The 17735-nt window shown below is 35.9% G+C and overlaps 2 protein-coding genes across 2 annotated transcripts in view; one reads left to right on the top strand and one right to left on the bottom strand.

Moving 5' to 3' along the window:
* The window catches only part of LOC134853297 (adenylate kinase 9-like), a 570635-nt gene that overhangs the window by 373402 nt on the left and 179498 nt on the right, over positions 1-17735 (top strand). The window lies entirely within an intron of this gene.
* Positions 12269-17735, bottom strand: part of LOC134852935 (vesicular inhibitory amino acid transporter-like) — a 20333-nt gene continuing 14866 nt past the window's right edge. Inside the window, exons 4-7 of the mRNA XM_063868810.1 lie at positions 15915-16011; positions 14626-14835; positions 13612-13820; positions 12269-13149 (exon numbers count right to left, since the gene is read on the bottom strand). Of these exons, the coding sequence (XP_063724880.1) occupies positions 12469-13149; positions 13612-13820; positions 14626-14835; positions 15915-16011 (1197 nt within the window). The 3' untranslated portion in view covers positions 12269-12468. The remainder of the gene's footprint in view (positions 13150-13611; positions 13821-14625; positions 14836-15914; positions 16012-17735) is intronic.

Here is a 17735-nt window from a genome sequence, read left to right as displayed (position 1 = left end):
AATTAGAAGCTTGCTCTTGTGCCGGTAAACGCTACAAATACCAAAGCCCAGTTCCTTTCAGAAAACTTTTGCCAAGTGCTTGTTGTAAATGTCAAAAAGTTCTTGCATTTTATTTTTTGTTTTGCGGTTCAGTCATATAAATTTGAACCAATCGAATATATCTCGGGGGATATACCGGGGGGTTTAGCCGGGGGATGGTAAAAACCATTGGTACCATTGAAAATAAGGCACGAGTGAAAATTAAGGCGCAGATTTGTCGTACTTGATTCGGCCAGAAGTCTGTGTTTAGGCGCTCACTTTGAAATGAGAGTGTCTTCTTCTGACGAGGTAGATGAGATGTGCCCCGGGTCTTTTGCTTTTCTTCATGAAAATTGTCTTTGTTCTTCGATCTAAATTTCTAGAAGCGTTATTTATACTCTGTAAAAAATTGTGTAAAAAATGTAAAAAATGAAATCATAATATAATACTTTTGATTTTTTATTTGATTGGTAAATACTTTAGAAAATGGTTCTGAGATTTCCGGTCCAATACTTTCCCGAATACTTCTACTTAACAAGAAAAACTCAGAAATAGCTCCTCAAAAATACGTTTTGCCTTTGAAGACGAAAGCACAAGAGTATCTGAACGAAGTATAAGAGTTCCAGTCGATAGATTGTTAAGCAGAGGGGCCGTTGCCCTTTAAATGAGCTACTGAGTTTTTTTGTAGTACGTATATCAAAAAATATAGCTTTCAAGGCGTCTTTTTATCAAATAATTTCCTTCTAGATGGGTTGCACTCAAATGTATTTTACTAGCTTGCATTGTCCATTCGTTATACCGCATTAGCGGTGATCTCCTACTGGAAAAATCTGTGATTAAAACCTCCATTTTTTCAAAGCTCGCCCGTTAGATTGTTTTTAGAACAGTTCTGTTTTTAGGACAATAATCAGTTGGGAATACCATGTGCAGCTAAATCTTCGTATAAATATTTGATAAAAATGTTGGTACCTGTTGAACGGGTTAATATAACCGATGGAAGTTTTGAATATCTGTCTGCCGCAACTTAAATATCATTTGAGTATTTCTTCCATCCGATAAAAATTCTGCATAATCCAATTGAAATGCCAAATTGGGAGTATCAAAAATCAGGAGAGGCTCATCAAAAATGAACACACACATTGGTTAAATGTTCTTACGAAATTTTGTGCCATGAAAAATTATGATTATTTTATGCAAGTTGTTACGATTTTCCGATTGAACTGTGGACACCACACGTTTTGAGACGCGTCAATCATCGCATCTTGTATGTGATGAGAACGTTGGAGACTTGAGAGTGCTGCTTTCTGCAAACACTGATACCGGCTATCCTATCATCTATCGTTACACACCCATCAAAGACTGCAGTTGATTTCCAGAAATTGCAAAAATGAGTGTCGGTGCGGCGAAATGCTTTTATTCGAAACTGAACTTCTCATTAGCCTAACTATTGAGTCTTCCGGGACCAGCATGCTTTCCGAAAATTGAGAAAAATAAATTGGTTCAGTTCAAAGATAGTTTGTTCTATAGGATGGGTAAAGGATCAAAATATGGACGATATTAAGATCGGTTTTGACCAGATGTGATTTTATATAATCGTTTTTGAATAACGATGAAAACACGTTTCCATATCGTGCAAAGTTCGATGGAAATGTGTTAAGCTGCTTAGAATCCCATGGCAAAATGAAATCTTACTGATTTTTGATGATGTATGAGTAACTCTCTGTGATTTGACTGACATCTGATGGTGTATCATGCTTCAAAGAACTTTCACGATAAAAGATTTCAACGTAAAATGAAGTTCAGAGGTTTTTAACCGAAAGGTTTTTGGGAGATAGTACCCAATTATTACTTTTATTTAATGAGGTTTACCTCGTTGTCAAAAAGCAAAAGTCTGTCTGCGCATCTAGTTATTCTCAATTAATAGGACCCGTTTCGTTTGTTAGAATTCATTGTTGGATAGATGATTTTTATGCTTGATTCTACTTATTAAGAAGTAATTTTGAAGTTATTCGCCTGATCAGTCCATGGTTCAAAACTCCGAGTCATTAGTTATACTTTCTTTGAACTTCTTTTAAGTTGGGATGGGAATGAAACTGATACCTATAGGTAACATCTGCTATTTTTTCCTCCAGAACCACGCCTAGTTTGTTGTAAAAAGCATTGCTTTTTGCTCGTGATCGTCGAAAGGTTGCATTTTAGCTATCTCGGAAATCAAAATAAAACTATTTGTGAATGGTTTTTGATCATGTTCTTAGACTAATTTTCTCTATTGGCTAGTTTTCAATGAATAGTTATGTTTGTGGTGTGATGTTGTAAATTTGGAAAGAACTTTTTTTGATGTATTTATTGGCCCATGAGAGATCTTAACTGTTTGAGAGTTCTCCGTGGTTTCAGGTCGCTTACTGTTTGGACTTTAGAATGTCCCGAGTGTATGATAATCGAAACCTAACCAGGTGATTTTTTTCCAATGAAAACTCTCACTGAGACGATTGTAAAATTTTCTTTATCTGGCTTTTGGAATACTGTTTCGACATTTCTGTAATAATCTGAGTAAGACCATGTGAATATGATTGAAATGTCATCTAGAATTTATAGACTCCCAGAATGTTTTGTAAAACAAATTCAATTTTTCTTTCGCGAAACAGTAAGACCATAAAGTTTTGAAACCGGTGAATCCCCCACATACAAAATTCAATGACTGCTGATTCAAATTACAAAACTGCTAACTAAATTACTGATCCCAAGACTTGTCAGAAGTGATGATTTGAGATGCAAAAACCAAGTGTTCCAAAAACTTGGTCATCTGAAACTTATTTCAACAATTTTTACGTTCATCGTTTTTGCATCTATTGCTAATTTTTTTGATTTGTCTTTTTTGCAGTGATGCCAACTAGAGCTACGAAGTGGTCGCTAGTACATTTGCGTAAGTTATCAAATTGATCTTCTTTCATCGGGTTGGATATATATTACTAATCTCACTTTCGACTGATTTTGGATCTGCTTCCTTATTCTTGAATTAGTTCTAATGGGTCCTAGAAGACCAAATGGGGATAGTGTTTATTTTGTTTTCCTGATCTGGAGAAAACACTGCTAAATTTGGATGTTTAGTGTTCTTTCCAGAGATATGACTCCTCGGTGGTAGATAGAACTGACCTCTCAAGGATTGAAAACTTCTCTTTTTGTGCGCATACTTAGAGATGCGCTGAGATCTAGGCCTAATAGGCATCCAGCTAATAGACATTTTTAGCTGTACATGAATTTCGATGATTGGATGAATGAATGTTACCGCAAAATTAGCATGGTTCAGATTTTCTATTTGATTTCTGTTCTGACGTTTTTGCTATTCTGGGCTCTTGATTCACGGTTTTGCAGGTAAATATTTTTTTCATCAACTTTGTCGGTTCTTGTTTGGTCTAGAAAAATGTGAGCGACTTCAATGAAGTGAAATTTGGCCTATCCGTTTTCTAAAGATCGAGACGGTAAGTGGCTTTCTTCTTTTAAAAGGGCTGACATTAGGATTTATTCTGGAAGTTCTCCGGGATGGACGAATAATTCCCGTTGAACATAAATAAATAATATTTTTAGGTCCCCTAAATTTTCTTTGTCAAACGAAATGAACCCACTGCATTGGTCTATTTGTCACAAACATCGAGAAAAGAATCCTCCAAGTCCTTACCGTTCGTTCTGCGGTGAATGATAAAACGCAATGCACTCGACAACAAAGTTTTTTTCTTTCGTAAAAAGGTATGTACTTTGTTTGTAAAAATCTTTAATTGAAGTAGTAGCTATACTGACTCCAAAACTCTGGAGGAATTGTTATCTATTCTTATGTCCTTTATGAGAAAAACGGCTTTGACTTCATATTTTTATCTTCCTCGTGATAAAAAAAAGTTGTGTCTGATTTTTGGTCTCATCTAAGATTTCTTCCCGGTCACGTTTAACGCGGTTTTCTGCGTCAGTGATAGTTTCAGATTCTCCTATTTTCTCCATCTCGGATGTTTAGTCGTCAAAACCCTCGGCTGAATCTGACAAATGGTTGTTTCAGTCACAATTCTCCCTCAGTGCTATCGCCAAAAAAATTGACTGCTCCAAGTGAAACCAACTAAAAGGTTGAGCTGAAGTTTGAAAGGCAAAAGACTGGAACTCCCGAAAAAACTGCTGGCTGCCTCAAGTGAAAAAGCAACCCATCGTGGAAATTGTAACTAAACTAAAACTTAAACAACAAATTTTGTTTATACGGATTTCACGTTCAGTGCGTAAATTTATATGTTTTAACTGCTATCTCTTGAAAACAGTGAGCCTATTCGATTCAAGTTCACTTTAACAGATTGTCAAGTTCGGGATACATGTCCCGACTTTGACAACTAATTCGAAATTCACACTTTAGTCATAGGCTGAACGAAGCAGCCTTTACAACGTTTTCGAAAGGTTTCCACCCACGATAAAAAATAACTGATTGCTCGTTCGCTCAAGGTCAACATCCAAAAAACAACATTGCTTCCACACTTTTTCTAAATTACTTTTGCTTTTTTTTCAAAATTGATAATTTAAAAGTTATTTGGCAAAAAGATACTAAAACATACTAAATGTAATAATTTTTGCACATTTTTGGGAGAATGGTGTCTCAATAAGTCACATAGCGTTTTTTAGATTTTTTCGAAAAACAATTGGTAATCTGAAAACTGTTTTTTTTGGGGCAAAAACCGTTTTTCCAGATATATGAAACTGGAAAAAGTGCTTCAGGAATGGGTTATCATAAACCCGGTAATGGAACACCAAAAAAATGGCCTCCGTCAACACTTCCAGAACGACTTCAAGAAATTTACCTTAATGAAACAAACAATTCTGATTGCGAAAAATCCCCAACGATTGATCATGACATGGGTGTTAATCAAATTTGTGCAATTGACTCTTCTGACAAAAAAGGAAAAAATGGGTCCCATTTAGCTAGAACAACATTAGATTTTGTAAAAGAAATTTGAAATTCTTAAAAAAGTTTTGGCAATTCACACCATTTAACCTTTAGTACGCATAGAGTTTTTTAGGCATCCGCCAAAGAAATTCAGTCATTGATTTTCTTTAAAATTTGAGAGTTTGGAAACTAATTGGTTTTATACTTCCATAGCCCCTGTGAGCATCAGGTTTCTTAACTGGACGAATTAATATGTTAGCTAATACAAGCTAATTTACTGTTTATCCAAATTTCAAAGCAACAGTCTGGGCTTTCTAGCACAATTCGCACTTCACCTTTGGGTTTTTATTATTTTTCTCGGCAACATCATTTTCAGCTGACAAAAACAGGGGGAAAAACGTGACTTTTACGAACTCAATAAAGAAAATTGTTAATTACTAAAAAGAGTGAAAAAGGGACCCAAAAAATCTTGGTACGTGTTATGCGGATAGCGGTTCTGCCCTTTTTTATTCCAATTGGAATGACCAAACTTATTGCCTCTACGGTGTAACATCAACTGGACCTCAATACTGTGATCAAGGATATTCAGTGTTTTATGACGTCACTTTTTACAAAAAATGGATTGACAGGTACACTTTTGGATGGTTCGATGGTTACGAAGCTCCGGAAAGATCGTTCTACGTTCAAACTTTAATCACAGCTAAAAATGGATCAAAGAAACAATGTAGTGGAACTTTGGTCGCCTTGAATTGGGTTTTATCAGTTGCCAGATGCTTTGATTTCTCTTCGGAAGTTGAGTTTCTTCAAGATTAATTCCTTTTTTTAATTGTATCTATTTTCCCTAAAAATTTTTAAAATATTTATTTTTATCAGTGGCAGACTTTACAAAGCTTAAATTTTCAGTTTTAATTTAACGTTCAAAACTTCGACTACAGTTTAAGGACCGCTCATCAGCAATTTAAAATTTAAGGAAAACACAAAACAAAACGAGAAAAGCATTGTAACCTTTTAGAACGTTTTTTCAACGCAAACTTTTTAGAAAAAATCGCACTCAAACAAAGAAATTTTTTTGTTCATACTGTTCATACTGTTTATCCTTAGAAGTAGCATTCGATGTGAAAAAAAACCCCAAATTTTTGTAAAAATAAATTCCAATTGGAACTTTATGAAGTTTGATTAGACTTTCTATGTCAGATAAAAAACTATCGTTTCAACTTTGAAAAACTAGTCCCTTGATAAAGCTAGTGTAGTAGAATTTTTTTTTCTTCAGACAAATTTCGACTTTTTAACTAGCCATTTTTGACGATATTTTTTTATATCACTCAAAAGGTATTGATGTCTTGAGCTTAAATTTGAAGCGATATTTCACCTGTGATCAATTTTCGTACAGTAACGGGGGTTTAAAGATTGCCATTCTGGCCAATTTGGGACCATTAACGCGCGATATATTTCGCGCTTGTAACGCGTAAGCGAAGATTTAATCCCTCTTAGAAATTGTTCCAAATTGGTTAAAAGAAGCTTATTTGCCATCATTGATTTGTTACAAGGAGCAAAATCAATTTTTTTGTAGTTTATATGGCGTGTGGGTGGATTATTTTCACAAAAAAATTCAAATTTTAGAAAAAAAAAGTTTTTATTTTGTTTAATTACACTTTCCTTTTGAATGTTAAAACTGCTCCATAAACCTTAAAAGACAGTCGAAACATTCAGGGCTTCGCCCTGATACTAGCAGTCTTGTTGAAGCACTGTTTTTGTAGAAGCACTGTCGTTATAAACCTGAATTATTTTGACAATTTCACATATAAGTTTTGTCGATTTGAGATAAGATTTGCACAAAAAACTTTGGCGATTTTAACATGTTAGTGGCGGCTTAATGTGCTCAAAAATTTATGCAAACTATTTGTATCCGACTTCTTGATGTGCTACTAGACGCTTAAATGTTACTAGACGCTAATTGAATCACCATGTGAGAGAAAAAACAAAGAAAAACATTTTGAATTTTCAGACTGCCCATTAACCTATCTAAAATAGTCTTTGATATAAAAAAAAAGTTAAAAATTACACATTGATTCGCGAGTACCAATTGAATAACGCATTGATTGGAGTGTGTCGGTCGTCAAAATTCAAAAAAGAGATGGTTCTAATGCCGCTTAGGCTATAAAATAAGAAAAAACTGGTTAAGACCGCAATTAATTGTATGATTTTCTCGATGGAGGGGGGTTGGACTTTCAAAAAAAGAAAATTTTGTCGACCTTTTCGTCGACCTTTTCTAAAATTTCGTTTTTTTTCCAAGTCTATTCTGACCAAAAAACCGCGTTTCACGTCGCGCTCTCCCATTCAAAATTAACCTTGGAGTTGGTCGGTTGAAAAAAAATGTCATGAAAAAACCAGTGGGGGACCCTTTCCTCTCCACCTAAAGCCGCTCCTGATAAATTGTACTCAAAATTTTTCTGACTCTATAAAAAATCTGTCAAAAACTTGAAAAATCAAAACTTGTCTGAAAAAAATACCCCGAAAACAAATATTTGTTTTGGTATCGAATCAGCGGAACGAAAATTGGGTACCAGTCTCCCGTTAATTAATCAGATAAAATTAAAAGAACACGCACAGTGAAACAAGACTGCTCGTATCAGGGTGAAGCCCTGAATGTTCCGACTGCAGTTTAAGGTTTTTGGAGCAGTAATAACATAAGAAAAAAAATGTAACAAAATGAAATGAATATTTTCTCTAAAATTTTAAATTTTGTTTGAAAAACATCACCCCACACGCCATATAAAGTAGTCAAGAAAAGGTTTTGCTCCTAGTAACTAATCAATTATGGCAAATAAGCTTCTTTCAATCAATTTGGAACGATTTCTAAGACGGATTAAATCTCCGCATACGCGTTAATAGCGCGAAATATATCGCGCGTTAATTGTCACAAATTGGCCAAAATGGCAATCTTTAATCCCCCAAAACGTTACAAAAAAAGATTGCAAGTGAAATATCTTTTCAAATTTAAATTAAGGTCAACAATACCCTTCGAATGATAAAAAAAAATGGTCCGAAATGGCTAGTTAAGTCGAAATTTGTCTGAAGAAAAAAAATCATCCCGAGCACAAATATTTCGTTACTTTCTTATCGAAAGTCGAAACAATAGCATGCGCATGTTTATTTATTTTTACATAACTCGTAACTCTATGCTGTGCTTAGCTCAGTACTAACAAAAAGGTTTGCTTCCTAAAGATTGGTTTCTTAAATATCTCGCCCAAACATTGATTTTTTTCCGACATCGTTTCTAAAGGTATTTTCTGGAAATGAACCAAGTCGTTTTTTCTGTTTTTTTTTGAAAATTGATTTTGTTGTCTAACTCTTGAAGCAGCAGTTACTTCGAAAAATAACTTCGTGTATGTTTCCTCCTGTTTAAAAAAACTTGATTAAAACACCAATATTTATCATTCATTGTTGCCAAAATTGCAATCAAACAACTTCAACCCATACTAATGTACATTCTGAAATGACTGATTTGGCTTGATTTTAATCATATTCTTGTGTTTTAGAAAAAATTCGAGTGCGGTTTATGAGTGGAAGGAATTTTTCGGAAAAAGAAATTTCAGCAAAATTATTTCACATTCATAGGTACGTTGTCTTTTTTTCATAGAGAAAGCTTGAAAACTGAGCTAATAAATACTCATATTTGTCTAGCTTTTTTAACCTTTAAAATCCATTCTGATTACACCTGATATGATCGTTTTAGACACGAGCAAAATATCAATCAGGTGTTTATAGAAAACATTGCACTTATCCAACTGGACGAAAAAGCTGAGTTCTCAAATCAAGTTCTCGAACCATGCAGCTCGTACTTTTTCAATTGTGGCGGGCATTACGAATTCAAGGCAGTCGGAACATTTAACAGGACAGATTCAGAAACTTCGCAAATACGAGAAAATGTCATTAGAGAGTCTTATAATTTCAGGTTTCTAATCAACAGTCCATATAATTACTTAGGAGCTAATTTGATCTGCAGTGCTGACCTTGAGAAGAAGAAATTGTCTAGTAGTGATTATGGCACTGCGCTTTTTGCAACTAATCGGAACGACAAAGCAGTTTGCATGTATGGAATGGCAATTGGAGCAGACGAGTGGAAAAGTGAATACGGACTAACGTACTTCCTTCAATTGACCAAACTCAAAGACTGGTTGGATCAATTTCTAACTGAACAATTCAGTCAAAAACTGCAACATGTTTTGTAGAAAGATGATGGTGGCAAAGTAGTTCTTGAAGGAAAACTTTTCTCTAGTAATTCTTTCTCAGTTTCCAATAATAAATGTCAATGCTAGTGTCATTAAGTGTTAACTGTCATTAACGCACGATATCTATCTAACTTTTCCAGATCGCTTCAAAAACTGCAGCTCAAGATTTAAGGGATTGTATTGTTTCCATGATTTTTGGCCTAGTCGTTTTATTAGTACAGCCGTAAAACAAAATTTTAAATTTCAGCTGGTGTGGTGCAAAATTCGTTCAAAAACAGCCTCCGAATGTTCGTCAGCATTAAGTATTGTCAGTGTCTGCATTAAGTGTTACACTTTTCTTGTAAAAACGTTTCCTGCAGACGGGGTACTTGAAAATGGTATGCAAAAACATTCACAGCTTAAGTAGTGAGTTTGTGATACTTAGTGTAGATAACTCAACACATAGGAACAAATAGGACCGAAGGTTGGTGAGAACTTTCGAAAGTTTATCGTCGAACGAACGTTAGAACTTTCGAGCATTCGAAAATTCGGTTGCACCACTATTCAGATGTACCCAAAAAAAAACAATAGAACATACAAATCAATTTGCTGTTAAAATTTGCTGGAAAAAATCAGATGCTTCAACTGAATACTTATCTATTAGCGGCGTTTCCTTACTCGAGTTGATATTCAAGTTTTTTCCAGTTACGGTATAAAATAAAACTTTTTATGGGATTGCCAAGTTTTTGGGCGTTGAACAGGTTCATCTTGACGTATGCCGGTAGATAGACGTTCCTGTGCCGCGTTTCTGTTGTATTCACTCAAACTTGCGTAGCTGTTTTATCCCTAGGTTAAGGCTTTTTCTGGTCTGCATCAAGTTTGGTCTTCTTTCCCGGTTCGAGATGCTCGATTAATGTTTTAACTTCCTCGACCAAAAATCGGTGTGTTTCGACCGTCTCGATCAAGCTTAGGTATTTTTCTACTTTCTTGACCAAATTTTGGAATGTTTTGATTTTCTCGACCCAACAAAAAAGTGTGCGACTTGTTTTCGTTCCAGTTCAGATTTGTTTCAACTTTTTCGACCAAGATCATCAAAGTCATTTAATAAAACCAAACGAACAACAACTTTTTACTGACACGATCAAGTCCCCTGGTCAGAAAACAAATTTTTCTCTGAACTAAATTTCTTGTCAGTTAAACACGTTATACTACTCCAGAAAGCCGATTTCAATTCACCAGGTCTTAAGTTAACTCATATTAACACAAATAAATTGTAACTACAGTTAAATTCAGAGTTTTCACTGAGTCAAAAACTGACTTCATAAAAAGGGCAATCAGCCAAAAGTGGATTGCATTAAAGATTTTTGGCACGATTCTCTGCTACAATTCCTGCTCAACGAAAACAAACTTGTATTGAAACACTTTCAAAACTTTTATTTGTCTGCAGAGAAGTTAGACGTTTCTAAGTTAAGGTGAAAACTTCATCTTTTCAAACCGAATATGCGAACTGTTCGTAGATGTTGGCAGTCAAAGTCACGCCGGTTTTTTCAGCTCTCGCGAACTAGAGACTATCAAAACTACAATTTTGTAAGCAGGGGATGTATGTGATCGAGCTGTAACACTCTTGTACCTTAAGCGGCTTAAAAAGTCTGCCATAATTTCATCGATTGTTCTTTGTTAAGACATGTTTCCTTAAATTAACACAACAAACCAGTTTTTAAGGTGATTTAACTTCATAAGAGAGAATCGTCGCAGAGAATCGAGCCAAAACTCTGTACTGCAATCTATTTTTGGCTGACTGCGCTTTTTATGAAGACTTAATCGGCGCGAGTTAATAAAAGACTTAAGCAGCGCGACTTAAGCGGCGCGACTTAAGAAAAGACTTAAGCGGCAAGACTTAAGAAAAGGCTTAAGCGGCGAGACTTAAAAAAAGGCTCAAGCGGCGCGACTTAAGAAAAGACTTAAGCGGCGCGACTTAAAATAAGACCGACGGCGCGACTTAGGAAAAGAATTAAGCGGCGCGACTTAAGAAAACAACTTAAGGCGCGGTTTAAGAAAAGACTGAAGCGGCGCGACTTAAGATAAGACGGACGGCGCGACTTAAGAAAAGAATTAAGCGGCGCGACTTAAGAAAACAACTTAAGGCGCGGTTTAAGAAAAGACTGAAGCGGCGCGACTTAAGAAAAGACCGACGCCGCGACTTAAGAACATTTTAAGCGGCGCGACTTAAGAAAAGACTTTAAAGGCGCGACTTAAGAAAAGACTGAAGCGGCGCGACTTAGGAAAATGCTTAAGCGGTGCGACTTAAGAAAAGACTGACGGCGCGACTTAGGAAAAGACTTAAGCGGCGCGACTTAGGATAAGACCGACGGTGCGACTTAAGAAAAGACTGACGGCGCGACTTAAGAAAAGATTTAAGTGGCGCGACTTAAGAAAAGAATTAAGTGGCAAGACTTAAGAAAAGACTGACGGCGCGACTTAAAAAAAAAGACTTAAGCGGCGCGACTTAAGATAAGACCGACGGAGCGACTTAAGAAAAGACTTAAGCGGCGCGACTTAAGAAAAGATTTAAGCGGCGCGACTTAAGAAAACAACTTAAGGCGTGCTTAAGAAAAGACCGACGCCGCGACTTAAGAAAATTTTAAACGGCGGGACTAAAGATAAGACCGACGGCGCGACTTACGAAAATACGTTTGGTATTGTGCTCAGTCGCGCATGTCGCGGCGGTTTGTTCTCAGTCGCGCCGGTCTGAAATTGAAAACTTTCAGTCGCGCCGGTCGCGCCATTACCTTAGGTCGCGCTGATTCCGACGGTGTTTTGTGTCGCGCCGGTCGCTATGGGTTTTTTTCAGTGACACCGGTCTTCAATTGCCAAGTTTCGGTCGCGCCGGTCTGGACGTGCCAATATAAATTCGCGCCGGTCTGGAATTGCCATATTTGAGTCGCGCCAGTCTTTTCTTAAGTCGCGGACCTCGACCCGGGAGGGTATGGATAGTTAACGAATTGCAAAAAGTTGTAGAATAGTTCGAAAGCATATTGAAAACTCTATGACCCATTTTTTCTTTTTCACGATGAAAAACAACGTTCCAAAAACAATTGAATTATACATTGATTATAGAGACATTTAGTTAAATAATGAAATTCAGTGAATAAAAAGAAATATACAATATCAAAGTACATTGTGTAATCATCGGCCATAGACTTTGCATTTCTAATTGCACAATTTAGCTTCATTGCAAAATTCATGAATATTAACCAATAAAATATTTCTACAGATTTTGCATTTAAATTTAGATGGTACTATTCATTTGAGCCGTAATTTACAAAATTAGTCATTTTGTAGAGCTTCTACTAGTTGAATTCCAGAGGTAATAATCCCAATTCCACCACAAACTATTCCGATTCCAATTATGGTGTATTCCCAAACTTTAGTGGCCGGAGATAGAGTATGGCCTTTCAATTTCAGATGGAAAACACAGGGCCATACAAAAGATAACATAGTTCCAGTGAAGTTTCCAACTAGACCCATTAGAATTGCGAAGTGGGGAATCCCCGCTCCCAGGAGCATCGTGAACACGACAACTAATAGGCGAATCAAAAGTGCCCAATCTTTGAATAGCCCGTCTTTGGCGTAACAAGTCCCCCCTAAAACTTGGGTGAACTTATTATCTTCAGCTTCTTTTCGGGTTTCGAAGAACCGATTTTGAACTATGTCGCAAGCTGCAAAATACGGTAATGGGTACGATAAAAGAGCTTTTAGGAACAGGAAAATATTAGTCATAAATCTAAACCAATTATCGGGAAGGTTGTTGGTTATAACTTCTCGGGTGTTATTGCCGAATGTTAGGAACCCAATCCACGCGAACATGCACTTGAAAAGAGCAGCTAGCGCGTGGGTCCAGAATAACATGCATTCGAATCGATGTCGCTTTTGCATGGATCCCTCGAGAGCTGGAAGGAATATCTGGCTAGTATAACTGAAGACTATGATTCCAAGAGCTACTGGCACCTGAAGAAAAAACTCATTTTCAATCAATGTGACGACGCTTCAAAAGCTATATGCTAAATTGAAAAAAAAGACAGGTTTCTTTTCAGACGATACAATAAGAAATTTAATTCGAAGTTAATGAATAATTTAAAACAAAAACCAGTAAAATACACTGAGTTGTCTGATAGTTGTCTGAAATCATCGCTGTTGTCTGATAGTTTCAACAGCGATCATTTATAAATTCTTCAAGAAACAAACAAACAAAAGCATACAATTTTACTTAAAATTAGTTGACCTTCTAAGATTGATTCCAATCTATGGTAGGTTCAAAAATGGAGAGAAATTTGCCTAAAACGTGGTAAAAAATTAATAAAAAATTGTAATAACAAAAACTGCCAAAAATGTGAAAGGTTGGAAAACATCTGCCACAAAGTTGAGAAAAAAAAACGGCCAGAATGTCTTTGTGGATTGAACTAAGTTGACCTGTCTGAGATCGATTCCAATCTCCACCTCCTGCCAGTGCCACTGTCCAATGTGAGTGAGACAGTAGCCTATGATGATGATATTAATACAAGCATGGGAGACTGTGTTGTAGAAGCTCAGCCTAGCCACTGCCCTGTAGTTCTGCAGGAATGCACACGGCAGTAAGAATATTGATGACAGCATGATCCAAGATGTAAGATCCAGTGCAACTAATGGAAGGCAGCAAACAAATTACAAGGGTGACCAGATGATTTATTATTTCAAATTATACCTTTTCAAATTATTGTTTTATTTAAATTGTTATTTTTTGCCCCTGGCCCTACCCACTGCTTTTTCCGCAGGGGGGGGGTATGTTTATTTTGCAGTTTTCGTTGTCTTCCACCTGGAGAAGTCGGATGGCATTTGGAAGCCTCGAACTGGGACCAAAAAGGATTGAAGTTCCCAATGTCATCCGCCTTCCTCTTCACATTACTCATCAACTTCGGTATATTATAAGTATAAAAACAAGATTCGTAGGCATATTTAGTGACAAAGGTTATTGTTTAGCATACACTTGAAACGCAAAAACAAAAAACTCTTTATTTGATTTGAGAGCACTTCAAAACTAGCTTCAAAAAGAGCACATCTGTTGAAATGTTTCAAAATAGCCTAAAAAGCCCCACCATCTCTTCTGACACTTACGCACCACGAAAACGTCTTGATTGCATGTGCTATCCTGAAAACTCATACTTTGAGGCACATAAGAATTTCCCTGCTGATGCAATTAATGTCAATTTTAACCTGTACATGTATTTTATATTTACGTCACTTCTAAAAGTTTTCACCTTTAACACCCTGGTTGTAAAAAGATTTAGAAGCTCAACACTCTGCCGATCATTTATCTTTTCATTTAACCTTTTGCAAATTTTTAGGGTTTCGATTCAACCTCTTAAATCCATTTCTTTAACGCCTCTTCAATTTTCCATATAAAAAAAAATTTTTTTTCTGTGTTCCAGAAAAGGTCAGTTTAGTCACCCTGTGGAAACGCCTCCTGGAGTAAATCCCCACACAACAGTACATACAGTACACATGTCATGATTAGTTCTATCAGTTGAGCAGCCTGGACTATCTTCCCTCCGTATGCTTTACCCCACACGTCTTCTGCTATTTGGATGTAGCTGGTCCTCACCCGGATAGGCTGGCCTCGTTCGTCTTCATCGTACAGACAATAGACCAGAATTTTTCCTGAAATTTGAAACTTGGTGTTGGTGTTGGTCAATGCCGATGATCAACACCAATATTGAAAAACATTGCAAGAACTCTCAAAGAGTCTCGTTAAAATGAAATGAAAACTCTTGACATAACAACGTTTTAGCTGAAATATTTGAAATTCAAAGTAACTCCGACCCATCCCACCTGAAAAATAAAAACACATGGAAAAAATGTGAGACAATAAACCCATATAACATAACGACGAAACCGTTAATTCGAAAAAAAAACATCATACAATTTCTTCAAACTCAGTCAAAGAATGATAAATTTAAAGGTTACAAAACATTTCTCAAATATTAAAAAAAATAGCCGGTTACTGTGCAAGTAGCACAAAATGTTCTGAACCATAGTCTTAAAAAACACAGAATTTTTTTTTCAAACTATTGTCGTTTTCTTTTTTGGAGTGGTGTAATCAAAGGAGCTGACCAAAAATTTACGGATTAGGTGTATTCGACAGCCATAGCAAAATAAGCAAAATGAAAAAAAATGTACAAACGAAAAAAAACAAGAAAAATATCAAAAAAAAAATTGATTTTTTTCTTGCTCGCCTAATTCGCTCAAAATATAACAAACAAACAACAATTTCTACAGTTTTCTCGACTAAAAGAACTTTTTTTATGATATATCACTCAATCCAATCCGATGATTATATGTGGTACCAGATTTCGTGTGAAAAACAAAAATATCGGGAATTCGACCCCTCACTAACCAAAAGGTCACCAAATATGGCATCGATTTTCGGCCGACTGTTCTAATATACGCTAATTTTGAAGGGGAATGCGCACTAAAAAAAATGCAATTTTTTGTCAAAATTTTCATGCGGCGCTAAATTTGGCTGCATTGCTAAATTTTTGTGTTCAGGTAGCGCTCGAAAATCAATTAACCTGAAATAAGTCGTCAAATAATTCCAAAATTTGTTGAAAGTCCGCCCCTCGAGAAAATCCCGGAGCCGCCCCTGCGTCTAATAGAAAAAGGCAAGATTGCTTTGATTGTTGTGAAAGAAAAAAACTTGAGCACATCTATGGTCATGACAAGTAAGTATGGTTACTTACCTGTGTAGTATGTGATGTATGCGAAGAATACCATTGCGAACAGGGACCAGTAGCCCCCCTGATAGACCGAGTAGGGGAAGGTCACGATGAACATGCCCTGAAACGACAAGATGATATTACATCGAAAATTGCGTTTCTAAACATAAAAACTCTTACAATTCGACTCTTTAAAAATATTTTAACACAGCTTTTTTAGGCTGACTATCCCAAAAATGTTATAACGGCACTTGAAATACATTTGGCCAAACAGGATCTTGTTAGTGCTTCGAGAGAGCTCAGAAAATCTCCTTGGTGGACTCAAAAAATATGCTCAGATAATTTTCCTAAAAATTTTAAACTCCACCCATCCCCTCGCAAAAATGTTAGATTTTTTTTGCCCCAATGAGGTTGTTTTTTAACGAGTAAGCATTCGTCTATCATTCTCTACTACCGTATCTACCAGCAGTTATTGCAATGAATCAGGGAAACGAGAAGGAAAAAGGTTAATTTTTTATATGAATCTGATTCCTTCGAATTCATTTTCGTTTTCAACCGTTCGCTCTTCAGACTCAAATTATATGATACATAAATACCAATTAAATATAGTTGAGTACAATTCAAAAGCGCTCATTGCACGTAAAGGTTGATAGAATATAAATCTATAAAGTCCACTTTTGCTGACTAATTGTCAAACATTTCCTTACTGTCCCTCCCTCTAGAGTGGAATTATTGGAAATTTCAGCCCAGTTAGAAACTGAATCTCAGGATGCAAAATATAAAGGGCGTGGTTGTTCTACAATTTGGGTTAAAATGTCGTTAATGCGGCTCGGAACAATTTTTTTTATCAGTACCTTGTCATTAATAACAAGGTTAGATATGATGAACAGTTTCTTTTTAATCCAATTAATGGTAACTTTATTCCATTCACCTGCCAGAAAAAAAACCGTTCTTTAATTATAATAATTTCATGGAACTAGATTTCATAAAACTTAGAATTATTTTGATGCGCAAATAGTACAGCATTGACAGCGCGCGGGACTCAATTCGGAAATCCTTGGATACCAGCGTGTATGCTTGTTGCTTCAAAGTTGTTTTTACTCGAGAGGAATCTCTAGATCAACTATGTTATTTGTGAAAAATTAACATCAAACAAAATTTTCTAAAATTGACTTACTTTATATATCGAGAATCTTTTAAAAAAAATTAGATGCAATGTAGTTTTTGAAGAAGTTTTGATCTTGTAGAGAATAAAAGACTAATTTGACTAATTTTACTGGCGACTAAATGTTTCGTTTAATGCGAATTATAAGTTTTGACAGTTTTTAACCATTAAATTGAGTGATAATATGTTTGTTGTGTGAATTATGTCATGGGTGTTCAATTATGGTATAGCAAGAAATATACTAAACTACCTACTAAACGTATCGCCAATTTCATTCTTTATTCTATTGGAAGTGATTTACTGAACCCAAAAACCAACAAGATTGCTCGTATCAGGGCGAAGCCCTGAAAGTTCCGACTGCCTTTTAAGATCTATGGAGCATTAATAAGATTAAAAATTTCAAAGTAATGGAAAAAATAAAAAATAAATTTTTTAAATTTTAGATTTTATGTAAAAACATCCCACACACGTCATATTAAGTACAAGGTGATAGATTTTGCGCCTATTAACAAATCAATTATGGCATATAAGCTTCCTTGAACCAATTTGAAACAATTTCTATGACGGATTAAATCCCGCTTACGCGTTAATAGCGCGAAATTTATCGCGCTCTAATAGTCCCAATTTGGCCAAAAAGGCAATATTTAAACCCCCATAACTTTACAAAAAATGATCACAGG

This window comes from Symsagittifera roscoffensis, chromosome 8, assembly GCF_963678635.1.
Source record: "Symsagittifera roscoffensis chromosome 8, txSymRosc1.1, whole genome shotgun sequence".
Lineage (NCBI taxonomy): Eukaryota > Metazoa > Xenacoelomorpha > Acoela > Convolutidae > Symsagittifera > Symsagittifera roscoffensis.
Note: the sequence above shows the minus strand (reverse complement) of the source record. Positions and strands in the feature narration are given on the sequence as shown.